The sequence below is a fragment of the Panthera onca genome, chromosome B3 (assembly GCF_046562875.1).
Source record: "Panthera onca isolate mPanOnc1 chromosome B3, mPanOnc1 haplotype 2, whole genome shotgun sequence".
Lineage (NCBI taxonomy): Eukaryota > Metazoa > Chordata > Mammalia > Carnivora > Felidae > Panthera > Panthera onca.
Window position 1 is genome coordinate 7,269,259 of NC_138344.1, and position 13,465 is coordinate 7,282,723.

General features: G+C 54.3%; 2 protein-coding genes across 9 annotated transcripts in view; both read left to right on the plus strand.

The window, feature by feature from the left end:
* Positions 1-10,642: 10,642 nt before the first annotated feature.
* Positions 10,643-12,578, plus strand: LOC145715551 (uncharacterized). 3 transcript variants are annotated; one of them, XM_081795839.1, is made up of 3 exons: positions 10,643-11,906; positions 12,154-12,235; positions 12,404-12,517. In XM_081795839.1, exons 1-3 carry the CDS (start codon positions 11,008-11,010, stop codon positions 12,500-12,502), a joined length of 1,080 nt encoding a protein of 359 aa, XP_081651965.1. In that variant the 5' UTR covers positions 10,643-11,007; the 3' UTR covers positions 12,503-12,517. The 3 variants fall into 3 exon arrangements, with proteins under 3 accessions (XP_081651965.1, XP_081651966.1, XP_081651964.1); XM_081795840.1 differs by lacking the exon at positions 12,154-12,235 and having other exon boundaries at positions 12,404-12,578; XM_081795838.1 differs by having other exon boundaries at positions 10,646-11,906; positions 12,154-12,502.
* Positions 12,579-12,734: 156 nt separating this feature from the next.
* The window catches only part of NTRK3 (neurotrophic receptor tyrosine kinase 3), a 395,937-nt gene continuing 395,206 nt past the window's right edge, over positions 12,735-13,465 (plus strand). For all 6 annotated transcript variants that reach the window (XM_060617703.3, XM_060617697.3, XM_060617698.3 and 3 more), the window contains exon 1: positions 12,735-12,990. In XM_060617703.3, the coding sequence (XP_060473686.1) occupies positions 12,743-12,990 (248 nt within the window). In that variant the 5' untranslated portion in view covers positions 12,735-12,742. The remainder of the gene's footprint in view (positions 12,991-13,465) is intronic.

A 13,465-nucleotide genomic window follows, 5' to 3' on the forward strand; every position in this document is an offset into this window, starting at 1 on the left:
CCCCAGCCCAGCTCAGTCTAGCCCAGATTCAGCTGAGATCAGCCCCAGCCCAGCCCAGCTCAGCTCAGTCCAGCCCAGCCCAGCTGCTATAACCACCCAGCAAGGCCAGGTGGGTAAATCATGACTTTTTAGACTGTGTAACATCAGCTTGAAATCCTGTCCACATCACTGCCCCAAATCTATCATCTGACCTTGAGAAAGTCACATTATTCCCATCTGTATAATGGAGAGGTCATCATATTTATTTGCAAATCCATTCTGCAAAAGAGGCAGGATGAATAGGAATCCAATAAACACCCAAAGTTGCTGTACTCTGCTGAATTCTGGGAGATTATCATAAGGCCTGAGTGAGTTTGTGTCCGAGAATTTTGTGTTCCTCAGACAGGGATGTTTAGAGAGACGATGTCATAAAAAATCTGTCATAAAATGCTGTTGTGCTAAAAAGGTAGCTTTACGTTTGGAGAGAGAGGCATGTGGTTCAGGAGGGGCCAGCTGTGTTTGGGGCATGAGGTTCTGGGGTCTCCAGCCAGAATCTGCGTTGGTTCTGTGTTGTCAATGAAAGAATGCCTTAGAAGAGAAGCCTTGGGCTCTGCTCCTAACTAGTTGTGTGGCCCTGGGGACATAACAGTCATCGTGGGCCTGATTTTTCTACCTATAAAATGGCAGGGGTGGGGGAGGAGGGGTTTGGACAGTATGTGAGCTTCTTAACGCGTAGGTTTCCACGGAGGGCTTTGTGTCAATCAGGGGGCTTTGAGGGCAGGGATAATGAGTAGAGCGTGCATCTTCCAGGAGCACCCACTGTGCTCCACGGAGACATTTTATTATTTATTTTATTTTTTTAATTTTTAAAATGTTTAGTTTTGAGAGAGAGACAGAGCGTGAGCAGGGGAGGGGCAGAGAGAGAGGGAGACACAGAATCCACGCAGGCTCCAGGCCCCGAGCTATCAGCACAGAGCCCGACGCGGGGCTTAAATCCACAAACCGCGAGATCATGACCTGAGCCAAAGTTGGACGCTTAACCCACTGAGCCACCCAGGCGCCCCTCACATTTCATTTTTAGAATGTATGTGAGTGTATCCTCCTACTGTATGCTATGGCCATGCGTGTTCTGGCATGAACTAACGTTTTAAAATGTTTCCATGGAGGGGTGCCTGGGTGGCTCAGGTCATGATCTCACTGTTTGTGGGTTCGAGCCTCATGTCAGGCTCTGTGCTGACAGCTCGGAGCCTGGAGCCTGCTTCAGATTCTGTGTGTGTCTCTCTCTCTCTCTCAAAAATAAATAAACATTAAAAAACTTAAAAAAAAAAAAAAAGAAATGTGAGACTTCAAAGAAATTTTTTTTATTTTTTTTAATGCTTATTTATTTTTGAGACAGAGAGAGACAGAGCATGAATGGGGGAGGGTCAGAGAGAGAGGGAGACACAGAATCCAAAGCAGGCTCCAGGCTCTGAGCCGTCAGCACAGAGCCCAATGCGGGGCTCGAACTCACAGACTGTTGAGATCATGACCTGAGCTGAAGTCGGATGCTTAACCGACTGAGCCACCCAGGCGCCCCAAGACTTCAAAGAAATTTGATGCCCACTTCAACCCCTCTCCCGCCTCCCTGTCTTCCCTCCCCATCCATAGGGAGATTCATTCTCCTGTGTGCCTGAGGGTTCTGGGTGGAGAAGTGTGGGGAACGTTGGACTGGTTGATCTCCAAGGGTCATTCAAGTGTTAGCATTCTAGAATTGTAAAATGTGCTGTGGTGTGTGTGTGTGTTATTTTGTGTGTGTGTGTGGAGGGAGGAAGTGGGGTTCATGATAAACTGATCTCATAGAAAGACAATTTAATATCATCTTTCTTCTTCCTAAAGTTCCAGAACTGGAAAGTTCCAGTGGACTCAGAAGTTGGAAGGGAAAGTGAACTGGCTACCTTGGCCAGCAGGGGGCGAAGGGAGAGAACAGTGGGAGTCAGGAACTGGGGCTGATATTTAAAATGTTCTATTCTGTAATCTTCCGATCAGAGCTAACAGACTACAAGCGTGGCTTCTAACTCAATCTGGCACAAGAGAATGGAGATTCTCCCCAACCCTTGCTTCTAATTAAGCAGCCTCATGTGCTCAGGGCCAGCAGTTACCTTCAACACACACAGGCACACACACACACACACACCCTCAGCCCCTACCCCATCCTTGGGCACTCCCCCAAGTGTCTGCCCACCTGCCTGCGGCTCCCCAGCTCCCCCGTGCTTACCTGCACAGCCCAGCCCCCTGGAGGTTCCTGCTACAGGTGGGGTGGCTGGTCTTGCCCACCCCTCCAAGCCTCATCTCTCTGTCACTGCCCACGCCCTCCCCCAGGCTTTGAACACACACTTGTTCACCTCATGTAAGATCAAAAATAAACTCTCTCTGGAACCTGTTCAAAGGCTAATGTGCATCCTCTCTTAATTATTGATTTGTTTATTACAGACGCTCGGGTAGGACATTCAAGGCAGCCGCTGTGCCCAGGGCCCACCTCTAGAACTCCTACCCCTCGCTGGAGTGGGGGAGAAGGCTGGGAGAGTGATCTTGTCTTGGGAAGGGGTAGTTGGCTGCTGGGTGAAACCCACCCACAGGGAAGGTTGCAGACTAATCCTGCCCCCCAACAAAGCCGAGACTGGCCCAGTGATCACAATGGAGTCCTCCCACTCTCCCTCTCTTCCCTATTACAAGGAGAAAACCCCTGGCAGAGGGCTGTAGGGATGCAAAAGGGTAGGCTTGTCCTCTTTCCTCCCCCTTTCCTTCCTGCCTCACTACTGGGCACTTACACGCAAGAAGTGGTTCCGTGCGGTGGGCGCAGTGGTTGGGGTTTAACACCTGCCTCTTACTGCTGCGTACCAGCTGGGCGACCTTGCACAAGTAACGTGACCTCTCTGGTTCTGTTTCTTCCTCTGCAAAACAGGGCATTTGTGAGGATTCTGTGAAATCGTGCATACGAAGGGTGTAGAAGAATGATACACGTAGAGGTCAATACATCGTGGTTGCCTTTGTCATTCCTTCTCTTGTCCTCATTCTGCTCCGCTTCATCCCTGGGACTCCAGGATTGCAGGAGATGACCCACCATGGCCCTCACAGTATGTGGGGGCAGCCCCTGGAAGGTCCGTGCTACACCTAAGCACAGTGGGGACCTCGAGCCTGGGCACGGCCACGAGCTCTGCAAGAAAGGGGACGGATCCTTCAGATAATGTTCTGCAGAAGTACTGCCCAGCCCTGGGCGAGGGGAGCACAGAGCTGGTCACTGGAAGCACGGCCTCCAAGGCACACTGGGAAAGGGTCACAGCCATCCATCCACAGGGCTGGGCTCCTGGGGCTCTCTCTTTTGGGGTCCTGAGGGTAGTTCTCGAATTTGACGTGATGAAGGGGGCATCCCGATGTCCCTGCCTTTTGGGGGTCGTTTGCCTTACACCAGTTGGAGGGACCCAGGGTTTGTGTCCAGGCTAGGTCTCTGGGACCCCCTCCACACTCGACGCCCTTACCCCAGGGCTCTCAGGGGGTCTGGCTGGGGCTCACTGGGGCTAGTTTGTACCCCGCCCCCACTTCATCCCCTGTCGCGCCCCCCGCCCCCCCAGCCCAGAACTCCCTGGGCTAGGCTTTTGTTCCCCCGGTTCCCAGGCAGTGCAGCTGGTGCTGTGGGCTGGGGAGGGGGTGGAGGACGGCAGCAAGCCTGTGGGAAGGAGCTGTCTCTTCATTCCAAAGGCGAGCATGGCTCCTCATGTCCCTTCCCCCCAACATAATGCTTCCCCAATTCCCACACTTGTGTCTCAGCAAATAAGACTTTTTTTTTTTTGTGGTTTTCCACTTGCTCTTGATACCTACTTAAATGTGTGTGCGTGCGTGGTTCCCAGCAACCGTCAGCACCAGAGGGAACTGGAGCCGATTTGGTAATTTCTTTCTTTGAGTCCCAGGTATGTGGGCAATGTCTTCCTCTCTGAGCCCGAGGACTTTGGGGCATCACCTCTCTAGCCTTCTGATCTCCTGGAGGTCTATGCTGCTTTCAGAAATAGAAGTCAGGATGGTTTCCAGCAAGCAGAGAGGGCAGAATTTAAGAGCACCCTACTATGGGGGCTGAACCATCTGGGAAAGGGTGGGGCCCCTAAAGGAGAATATAGAGGAAAAGAAGGGAAATGACATAGCTACATTTTTCAGGTGAGGATGGAGGAGGCTCAGCAAGGTGACAGGATGTGCCCAGGCATCCGGCCAGTAGGTGCTGGAGCTAACATCTGTACCAGATTTGCCTGGAACTAACGCACATGCTTTAGCTGCTCCTCCAAAGAGAGACCATAATGAGAGGTGTGGACAGAAAGCATTGCCTTGGCATTCCCTTAACTCTTGAGACCAACCGGTGGTTGATAATTGCAGGCAGATCAGGTGTGAAATGCTGATGGAATGTGCAAAGGTCCTGGTGTCCACTGCCTGGTTAGAAGGAACCAGTAGCTGTCATTTGTGGAGTGTTCCATATCCACGAGGTATTTTTACATATAACCTCTTCTTGGATACTCGCGATCACTGGTCCCCCATGTGGCAGAGGAGGATGTGGAGAATCAGAGAAGTCAAGCAGCGTGCCCAAGGTGACACAGCCCGATAGGTTTTTGACACTAAATGAACAAATTCGTTCAGAGCTGAATCTGGAAGCTGGTGTTTGAGCCAGGGCAGGGTAAGGTGTGATTCTGGCTGTTTTGCTGAGAAACAGGTGGAGAAAAGAGCAGCGTGGGAGGTAGTGAAGGCGTAACAGGAGACTAGGGGCTGAATAGCGTGGCTGGATTGGCCGGGAAGGACTAGAGTATGTAGTTGGGCCCCAAGAGGTAGGGAAGAGGGCTTGGGTTTCTGCAGGACAGAGGCCACAGTAATGGGGCTGGTGGGCCTGGGCTCAGCCCCCTGCTCTGCTGGGTGTGAAGAGCTCATGAGAGCCCAGGTGGTCTGGCATTGCCTTGGAAACTGCTGTTCCCAACCTTCTCCTGACTGTGGAACTGAGATCAGGAGCTACTTATCTCTCTGTTCTCGAAGCCCCTTGATAATTGCTCTGCCAGGGACAAGTTTACAGCAGCAAGTATAACTCTGGGGTGTGGAGGAGGTAGTCAGCTCAAGGCACCCCAATTCTGTCCCAAACTTCTCTTAGGGACATGCGTGGGGTTTTAGGCAGCAAAAAGGCACATTAAATCACCTCCAAAATGTGTGATGCCCACTCTTGCGGGGACACTGAGGTAGGCCCCGGGGAGAACAGAGTGAACAGCAGGGACAGGTCCTAGCCCTGTTGGTGCTTAATAGACTGACACTGAGCCCTTATTTACGATGTGTTGAAAGGTTTCAAAGTACAGGGTTTTGCTTAACAAACATGTATAAGGCATCTGTTACTTATCAGCTGTGTTTAAGGGGTTGGCAAATCAGTACATAAAACAAGCAAGGTCCTTGTCCTCAAGAAACTTATACTTTAAAAGCTGGTAATAATGGGGAGGGGGGGCGCCTGGGTGGCTCAGTCGGTTAAGCATCTGCCTTGGGCTCAGGCTATGATCTGAGTTTGAACCCCGCATCAGGCTCTCAGCTGTCTAGGCAGAGCCCACTTAGGATCCTCTGTCCCCCTGTCTCTCTGCCCCCCCCCAAAAATAAAAAAAAAATAAGGGCGCCTGGGTGGCTTAGCCCATTAAGGGTCTGACTCCCGCTCAGGTCATGATCTCAAGGTCCCTAAGTTGGAGTCCCATCGGTGGGGCTCTGTGCTGACAGCTCAGAGCCTGGAACCTGCTTCAGATTCTGTGTCTCCTGTGCTGCCCCCCCCCCCCCCCATGCTCTGTCTCTCTGTCAAAAATAAACAAACGTAAAAAAAAAAAAAAAAGGCTGGTAACAGGAAGAACATCCCCTTCTAGGTGAACAAAAATTCACCTAGAAGGTTCTGCCCCACCTTGTCAATTTCAGCCCCCTCCGTTTCCTCCCCCCTCAATTTCAGCTTCCCACCTTGTCAATTTCAGTTCCTTCCTCTGCCAAATGAAGGCCATTGGCCTGGCTGCCCTTTGCTCAATACAAAGTAGGTGGGGTGTGTGTAAGTTACTGCAGGAGGCTTAAGAGGAAGGGGTCTTTGACAGAGGGTGAGGGTGACTGTCTGCCCTCTACCCTGCTCTTTGCAGAACCTGCAGTGGACATGGCTGGGAACCCCCTGCTAGGCAGGACAGGCGTCAGTCCCTGTGGCACTGAATTCCTGCCCAGCCCAACTGCTCACAGCCAGTGGTGACTCAGCAGGGGCTACCCCCTGGGCAGAGGGAAGCTAACCCTCCTGCCCCCCAACCCTGGAGCAACAGCCTGGCAGGAGAACCAGGGAGGGCCCTGGGGTTACTTCTCAGTGCCCAGTGCCTTGTTCCACATGGCGCTCAGGCCTGGGGCCTTCCCTGGCTGCTGGCGACTCTGGGGTCTTGGAATGCAGCTGAGAACATCCGTGGGAAGTAGAGAGGCTGCAGGGGACCACCCCACAGCTCAGCCCCACGCAGTTAATTTGCTAGGGGGCATTGCTAGGGGGCTCTGTTTCCTGCATGTGTGGGATGAGATTTAGGGTGACCAGGGCGTTTGCCGTTGGTGGATAGTTGGTTGGTCCTGAGGCTTCCCAGTGGAAGCAGGAAAGCCTTCTGGGTACCTCAAAAGTGGAATAGTGAAGCTAACACACACAGAATGCTTACTGTGTGTCAGGCATTGTTCAAGGTGCCTTACTGCATTATCTCACAACCACCTTGTGAGTTAGGCCCTGTGAACCCCTACTTTGTGGATGGGGAGACCGAGGCACAGAGAGTTCAGTGCCTTGCCCAAGGTCAAATGCTGTTGGGTGGCTCAGTCATCTCACTGGGTCTATTACATGAAACCGTATTTAGTTTTGTTACAGTTGCCTACCGTCTTGTACCCAAGGTCACAGCACCTGTAGCCTGCAAGACTTGAAGTGTACTTTAATTTTTTTTTTTTTTTTTTTTTAACGTTTGTTTATTTTTGAGACAGAGAGAGACAGAGCATGAACGGGGGAGGGTCAGAGAGAGGGAGACACAGAATCTGAAACAGGCTCCAGGCTGTCAGCACAGAGCCCGACGCGGGGCTTGAACTCACGGACCGCGAGATCATGACCTGAGCCGAAGTCGGCTGCTTAACCGACTGAGCCACCCAGGCGCCCCTTGAAGTGTACTTTAAAGGGGCCATTGACAAACCTGAAGGTATTACCATTGACCACAGTGGGGAAGGATCAGAAAACTGATTTTGAAGCATAGGGAGGGCCCCGAGGATACTTTGCTCGGAGAAGAGTTGAGAGGTGGGCACCCTTCTGACTGGCTTGTAGAAATGAGACTAGACTTTTCCTTGGGGTTCTAGGTGTACCTCTAGTACCAAGGATGGATGCTTCAGGGAGGCTGGTTTTAGTATTTCAAACTGAAGGCTATCCAAGGAATAAAGCTGTTTGTGGACAGACTGGGAGGCCTTGGTTGGTATGAGCTTCCTGTCCCTGAAGGTGTTCAAGGAGGGATAGACTGAGCACTTGGAGATGTCATGAGCGGATTTCTGCATCAAGTAGGGCTGTGGGTCTTTGGCCTTGAGAGTCCTTTCCAGCCCAGAGATTCTGTGAATCTCTCATCCAGGGTAAGTAGAAGAAGTAGAGAATCACCTGGGCAGCCTCCCCAGGGAGGAACCCCAGGCCCCCTCCAGACACTCCCTCCAGGGCAGCACAGGAGAATCCGGGTATCCTCAGAAAATAATGGACAGGATTGAGGAGTGAGAGGCAAGGGGCGGGCTCTGTTCCCCCTGGCAGGTAGCTCCAACCTCCCGGCAGGTGCATTCCCAAGACCTTGGGATTTGAGTCAGGGTCCTGAGCTGGGGCGTCTTGTTGTTAGATTCTCTGGTTTCTTTTGACATCTTGTGGTAAGTGGGGCTTTCACCCTCCATGTATGATCAAAACTCCCTCCTTGGCACCTGGCCTTCTGGATACCGTTACATGTCCCCAGCCTCCAACCGTGCCTTTCCGCCTCACATCTTGAGTTTGGGTCACCCAGGAAACAGGCTTTTTTCTCAGACCCAAGTCCAAGTTGGCCAGCTCCAATAGCTTTTTGGAACAGCAGGTTCTTCAGGGCATGGTTTTCCCTCCGTCTCCTCTGGTGCTCTCCTAGTCACTACCAGTACATTTCTTTTCCCAGCTCAGAGTTTGGGCAGGAGGCCCTGTTTCTTCTCAGACTGGAAAGTCTGGCAGCACAGCTTCTGGATTTAGGCTGACACCACAGGAGTAGGGCATGGTGGGTGAATCCAAAGTGCCTGGGGTCTGGCCTGCATCCCTGTGACATGGTCCCTGCCTTAGGAGTGTGGGTTCACGGGAAAAGCGGATGTGGCTGGGTTTGGGTTTGGAAAGGCAGACATGTGAAGAGTGGGCCAGCAGAGGTTGGGGGTGGGGGGAGGTACTGGGAGGTGGTGACTCCTGGGTCAGCGTCTTAATGTTTGTATGCCTGCTGAGTCTTTACTCCCTTCCTCCTTGCCTAGAAGGCAAGGGATTTCGGCTTTGGGGATACCTTACAAACAAAATAGTCAAGGTGGAATCTCAGGTGCTCACACAGCTGGAACATGCCCTTTGGGATGAGACAGGTGTTCAGTTTTCTCTGGATGGCACAGAGGTTGGACTGCTGTGCTCCAGGGGGTGGCCTCCCCTCTGGCTTGATGGGGGGCTACATCCAAATCAGGGGTTCCCACCTTATCCAAACCCTTACTACCAGAAGGCAGCTGCTCCACTGTAAAGGGTTTCTAAAACTTTCCAAAACATTTCTTTTCATTTTATATAGAGAGAGCATGAGCAAGCGTGAGCGGGGGAGAGGTACAGAGAGGGAAAGAGAGAGAATCTTAAGCAGGCTTCATGCTCAGCACAGAGCCCCACATGGGGCTCGATCCCACAACCCTGGGATCATGATCTGAGCTGAAATCAAGAGTCATTTGCTCAACTGGCTGGGCCATCCAGGCGCCCCATCTAAAGCTTTACTTTCTGTTAAAAAAAACTTTGCCTCCTCTTGCCTCTGATGGGTCAGCTGGGGCTATAGTGCTAAGTTTCCTCATTTCTAAGACTGCAGCTGGCAGGAAGAGGTGGAAAGGTTTATCCCGATTGGCAGGATGCTGAGCTGGGTCCTGATCTCTCTGGGACCCAGTGATGGCTGCAGACTCAGAATCACTATGTGTCAGGCATTATTCCTTGTCAACCAGGACGTTTTTACCAAGGAGACACCCCAAATGCTCTGGATCCCTGTTGACGAAGAGGAGGGTGTCTACAATGGACGCTTTCTCCTGTTTTTTCAACTAAATCTGGTGTATCTCAGGGGTTAAGAAGTGTTGAAGCAAGAGTGTATTACATCCCTGGGTGAAGTGAGCACCTTCTTGTACTTATGGTGAAACTTCCTAAGTTTGTACTAACAAGGTCCCTGCACCTAATATACTCGTTTTTTTTTTTTTTTTTTTTTTTTTCACCCTAATTGAATAATATTCAGGTCCACGTAGAACCAGAGGATATTCAAGCTGGAAGGTATTTTGGGAGTCATCTTGGTACTTTTCAAACTGCAACATGCTTCTCAATCTCCTGGGGAGCTGGTTAAAATGGATATTCTGGTTTAGTAGGTCTGGGGTGGGGGCCTTAGATGTCTCATTTGAAGAACTTCCAGGAGATGCGGACGCTGCTGGCCAGAGGGCTACGCTTTGGATAGCGAGGTCCAACCTAGTCATTCTACAGACAGGAAAGCTGAGGCCCAGAGGCTTAGGTGATTTGCCAGTGGTCAGAACTGGAACTCTGTTCTCTCCATTCCTAGTCTATCTGCTTTAAAAAGGGCCTCCTTCCTTTTAAGCTGCCACTTCCTGCTCAGGCCCAGGGCTCTAGCATAAACAGAACATCCCATCTTAATCCCATTTTACTGTTAGGATGAAAGGCTTCTTGTTCCATCAGGGCCCCTAGCTTCACAGCCTGCATTTTTATTATCTCCAAAGGGGTTTTAAAAGTTTTTTTTTTTTTTATTTGTTCTGACTTACGGGCACCTCCCCTTCTCTGCTGGAGATGGTAAGAATCGGTTCTCTCTCTCCCCCCAAAAAGTGTGCCGGGCATTGTTTAGGTACAACCATTTCAGTTTCAGCCTGGAAAAGTACTGTTGGGCGCAATCCCTTTGTCGTTCCCTGCTTTTTGGACTCTCCCCTGGGGTGGTCTGAGGAAGGTTCTCTGTGTATCTCTGCTGCCACCTGCTACCTCCTGAGGCCAAACTTTGACTCTGCCTCAGTTTCCCAGGCTTTCAGGTATTCTCAGGCCTCTTCCAGAATGGGACTTTCAGGGCAGGGTGGTTCCCAGCGGACAGAGGGTATCAGGGGGTTGGCCTAGGACCAGTAGGAACTGGTTTGTCAGACTAAGGAGGTCTCCACTCTCTGTCCCCTCCTGCTGGTGGGAGGGCAAAATGCCAGTCTGGGGACAAGGCCATAATGGCAACAAGGGGGTAAAAGTCTCACCAAGGCTGAGGGATCGCAGAATATAAGGGGAAGTCGGGAAAACTGCCTTTTATAGACATGTTCCTTTCTTTCCTTTTTTTTTTTTTCTTCCCAAGTTTACTCACAGCGACAGTGCCACTCGCAGGCGCCTGGTCTGTCTGTGGTTGCGCCTGGGGTGGGCGGGTGGCACCCGCATACCCCCTTCCCCCATCTTGCCTGCAAGTTGCCTGACCTGCATCGGAATCCATAGGGGGGTGGGGGAGAAGCCTTTCAGATGCTGGATGCAGTTGAATTCAGCGTATTCGCCTCGTCGCCTGCCCTCATCCAAGATCGGGGAGGAGAGCCCAGCTTTCTTCTGCGTGTGAATGCTGTAGTGTGTTTGCCTGCTCGGACTTCCCTAACCCTTTCTTTTCCTTTCCCACAGCGAATGCTCTGGTTTTCTCAGCAAACAGCTCACATTTGGCATTTTGACGTTTTATTAAAAAAAGAAAAAGAAAAAGCCCTACCCAGGCAAAAAAGCGGGGACCTTTCTCTTCTCCGATGAGATCCGAGCTCGCGTCAAAGGCTGCACCTGCTTTGCGCCCCTACCAGGAAGGGGTGCTTGTGTGGGAGGGAAGAAGGGAGGTTCTGCGCCCCCGAATCCGGAGAAAGCAGCCCGCCCGCCCCCTCACCGGGCAGCCAGAGCAGCGCACCCGAGAGCCGAGCCCAAGAAGCCGGCCTCTGACGGTGCTGGTCTGCTTGCCAAAAAATGCCCCTTGCATCTCAATTTCCCCGGCCGTTTCTCTCCCACGCACGACTCGCCCGGGGCCACCTCGGCTCCCTAGCGCAGTCCTTGGGGCGCTGGTTCCATCCCTCCCCTCCCAACGCCGAACGCAAAGCCCACCGCCAAGAAGGCGCAGAGGGTGCGGGGTGGGGGCACCAGCCCCTCCCGTGCCCCTCAGTCCCCTCCCAGCCGAGCCCAGCTCCCAGACTCTCGATCACGGAAATAAGTGTCATTTAGACGGAGAACCGCGCGTCCGCGGCCCCCCGTCCCTGGCTCTGGGTGCTTCTCTGCGGTTCCAGTGCGCTCCCGAACCCCCCTCCCCCGTCGCCGTTTTCGGGCCTGTGCCCCCCACCCAGACTCGGGAGCACTCCCCGGTCACCTCGGCCGCGTCCATTTCACTTCCTCTCGCGGTCCGGATTGCAGCAAAACACCGGGCAGCGCGAGGGCCAAAAAGTGGAAAGGAGAGCGCCTTTCGGCGTCGCGCAAGCCAGCTCGCTAACTCCCCCTCCCCAGCCCAGACCCTCTCAATCCCAACTGCAACTTTTTCCCTTCCGTCTTGGTTTCCCCTTGGCCGCGGCGAGCGGGCGCCCGGCCGCGAGGCGTGGAGCGGGCAGGCGGCCGCGCGGCTGCGGGTGGCGGTGCGGGCGAGAGCCGCGAGCCGCGAGCCGGAGAGTGGGTGGGTGGGTGGGGAGGGAGGAGGGGAGAGGACGGGCGGGGAGAGAGTGGGGTGTGGGGAAGGGGAGGGGGAGAGGAGGGAGGGGGGAGATTCCGCTCTCCTGCCGCTCCCAGCCGGGGCGGGGGGGGGGGGAGGAGGCCGCGAGGAGGGAGGGGAGGAGGGAGGGGAAGAGAGGGAGGGAGCCGAGGAAGACGCTCCGATAACCCGTGCGTTTCGTAAGGCTCTGAGCACTTGTACATTTCTGCAGGCGCGCGACGAGCCATTCGCGGTGGCTGCTGCAGCTCCGACTGCATCCTCCTCCTCCTCCTCCTCCTTCCCCCGGGCTCCGGGTGTGTGTCTGCGTGAGTGTATGTGTGTGTGTGTGTTTTGCAGGTGTGTCCGTTTTAATTCTGCCCAGTAGGTGGGACTTGGTGACTTTAGCACCATATTTTTCCTTTTCTTTTTTTTCCCTTCTTTTTCTTTTTTGCCTCCCCACCGTCTGTTGCAACCCTGCAAAGTCTCGGAGTCGGAGAGCGCGGCTCGCTTCCCGAGCCCCCGGACCCGGCGAGCCGGCGAGCGCCGAGCCGGCCACCATGCCAGGCAGACCGCGCCACTAGGCGCTCCCCGCGGCTCCCACCCGGCGGCGGCGGCGGCGGCGGCGGCGGCGGCGGCCGCGATGGTTTCAGACGCTGAAGGATTTTGCATCTGATCGCACGGCGTTTCAAAGGCAGAGGCCCCCCCTCCCCCTTCTCCCCTCCCTCGCCGTCTTTGTTTCCTTCCCCCCCAGCTCTCCCCACTCCCCCCACCCCACCCCCCTCTCCTCTCCTCCTCCTCTTTTTTAGAAGCCGCGATCGGAGATGGATGTCTCTCTTTGCCCAGCCAAGTGTAGTTTCTGGCGGATTTTCTTGCTGGGAAGCGTCTGGCTGGACTATGTGGGCTCCGTGCTGGCTTGCCCTGCAAATTGTGTCTGCAGCAAGACTGAGATCAATTGCCGGCGGCCGGACGATGGGAACCTCTTCCCCCTCCTGGAAGGGCAGGATTCAGGGAACAGCAATGGGAACGCCAGCATCAACATCACAGACATCTCAAGGAATATCACTTCCATGTAAGTCGGGCGGCAGCTTCCCCAGCCCGCCTCCCCTCTCGCTCCGCGTCTCCCCCACGCCAGCCCGCCCGCCCGCCCGCCCTCGGCCGGGAGCCGGCCCTCCGCCCGCCCGCCCCAGCTCGCTGCTGCCCGCCGTCCGCCGGGCGCGCGTCAGGCTCGCCGTGGCTCGGGAGATGCTTTCGGGCGGCGGAGTCCAGGTGATCCGGCCCCGGCCCGCGTGAGCCGGGGCTTGCGTGTGTGCCTCTCCTCGGAGGGGACCCCAGCCGGCCGAGGGCTTGCGGGGGCCCAGCTCCCGCCCCCGCCCCCACCCGCTGTGGCTCGTCGAGTTCTTTGCCCCCCACTGAATAGCAACAGTTTGGCCACGCTCGAGTGGAATAAAGTAGACGAGGTTCGATTCCCGGCAGAGCCGGCGGCAGTGACAGCGGCGGCGCTTAGCCGGTAGGGAAGGTGACAGGGACTGTTCGCGATCCAGCCG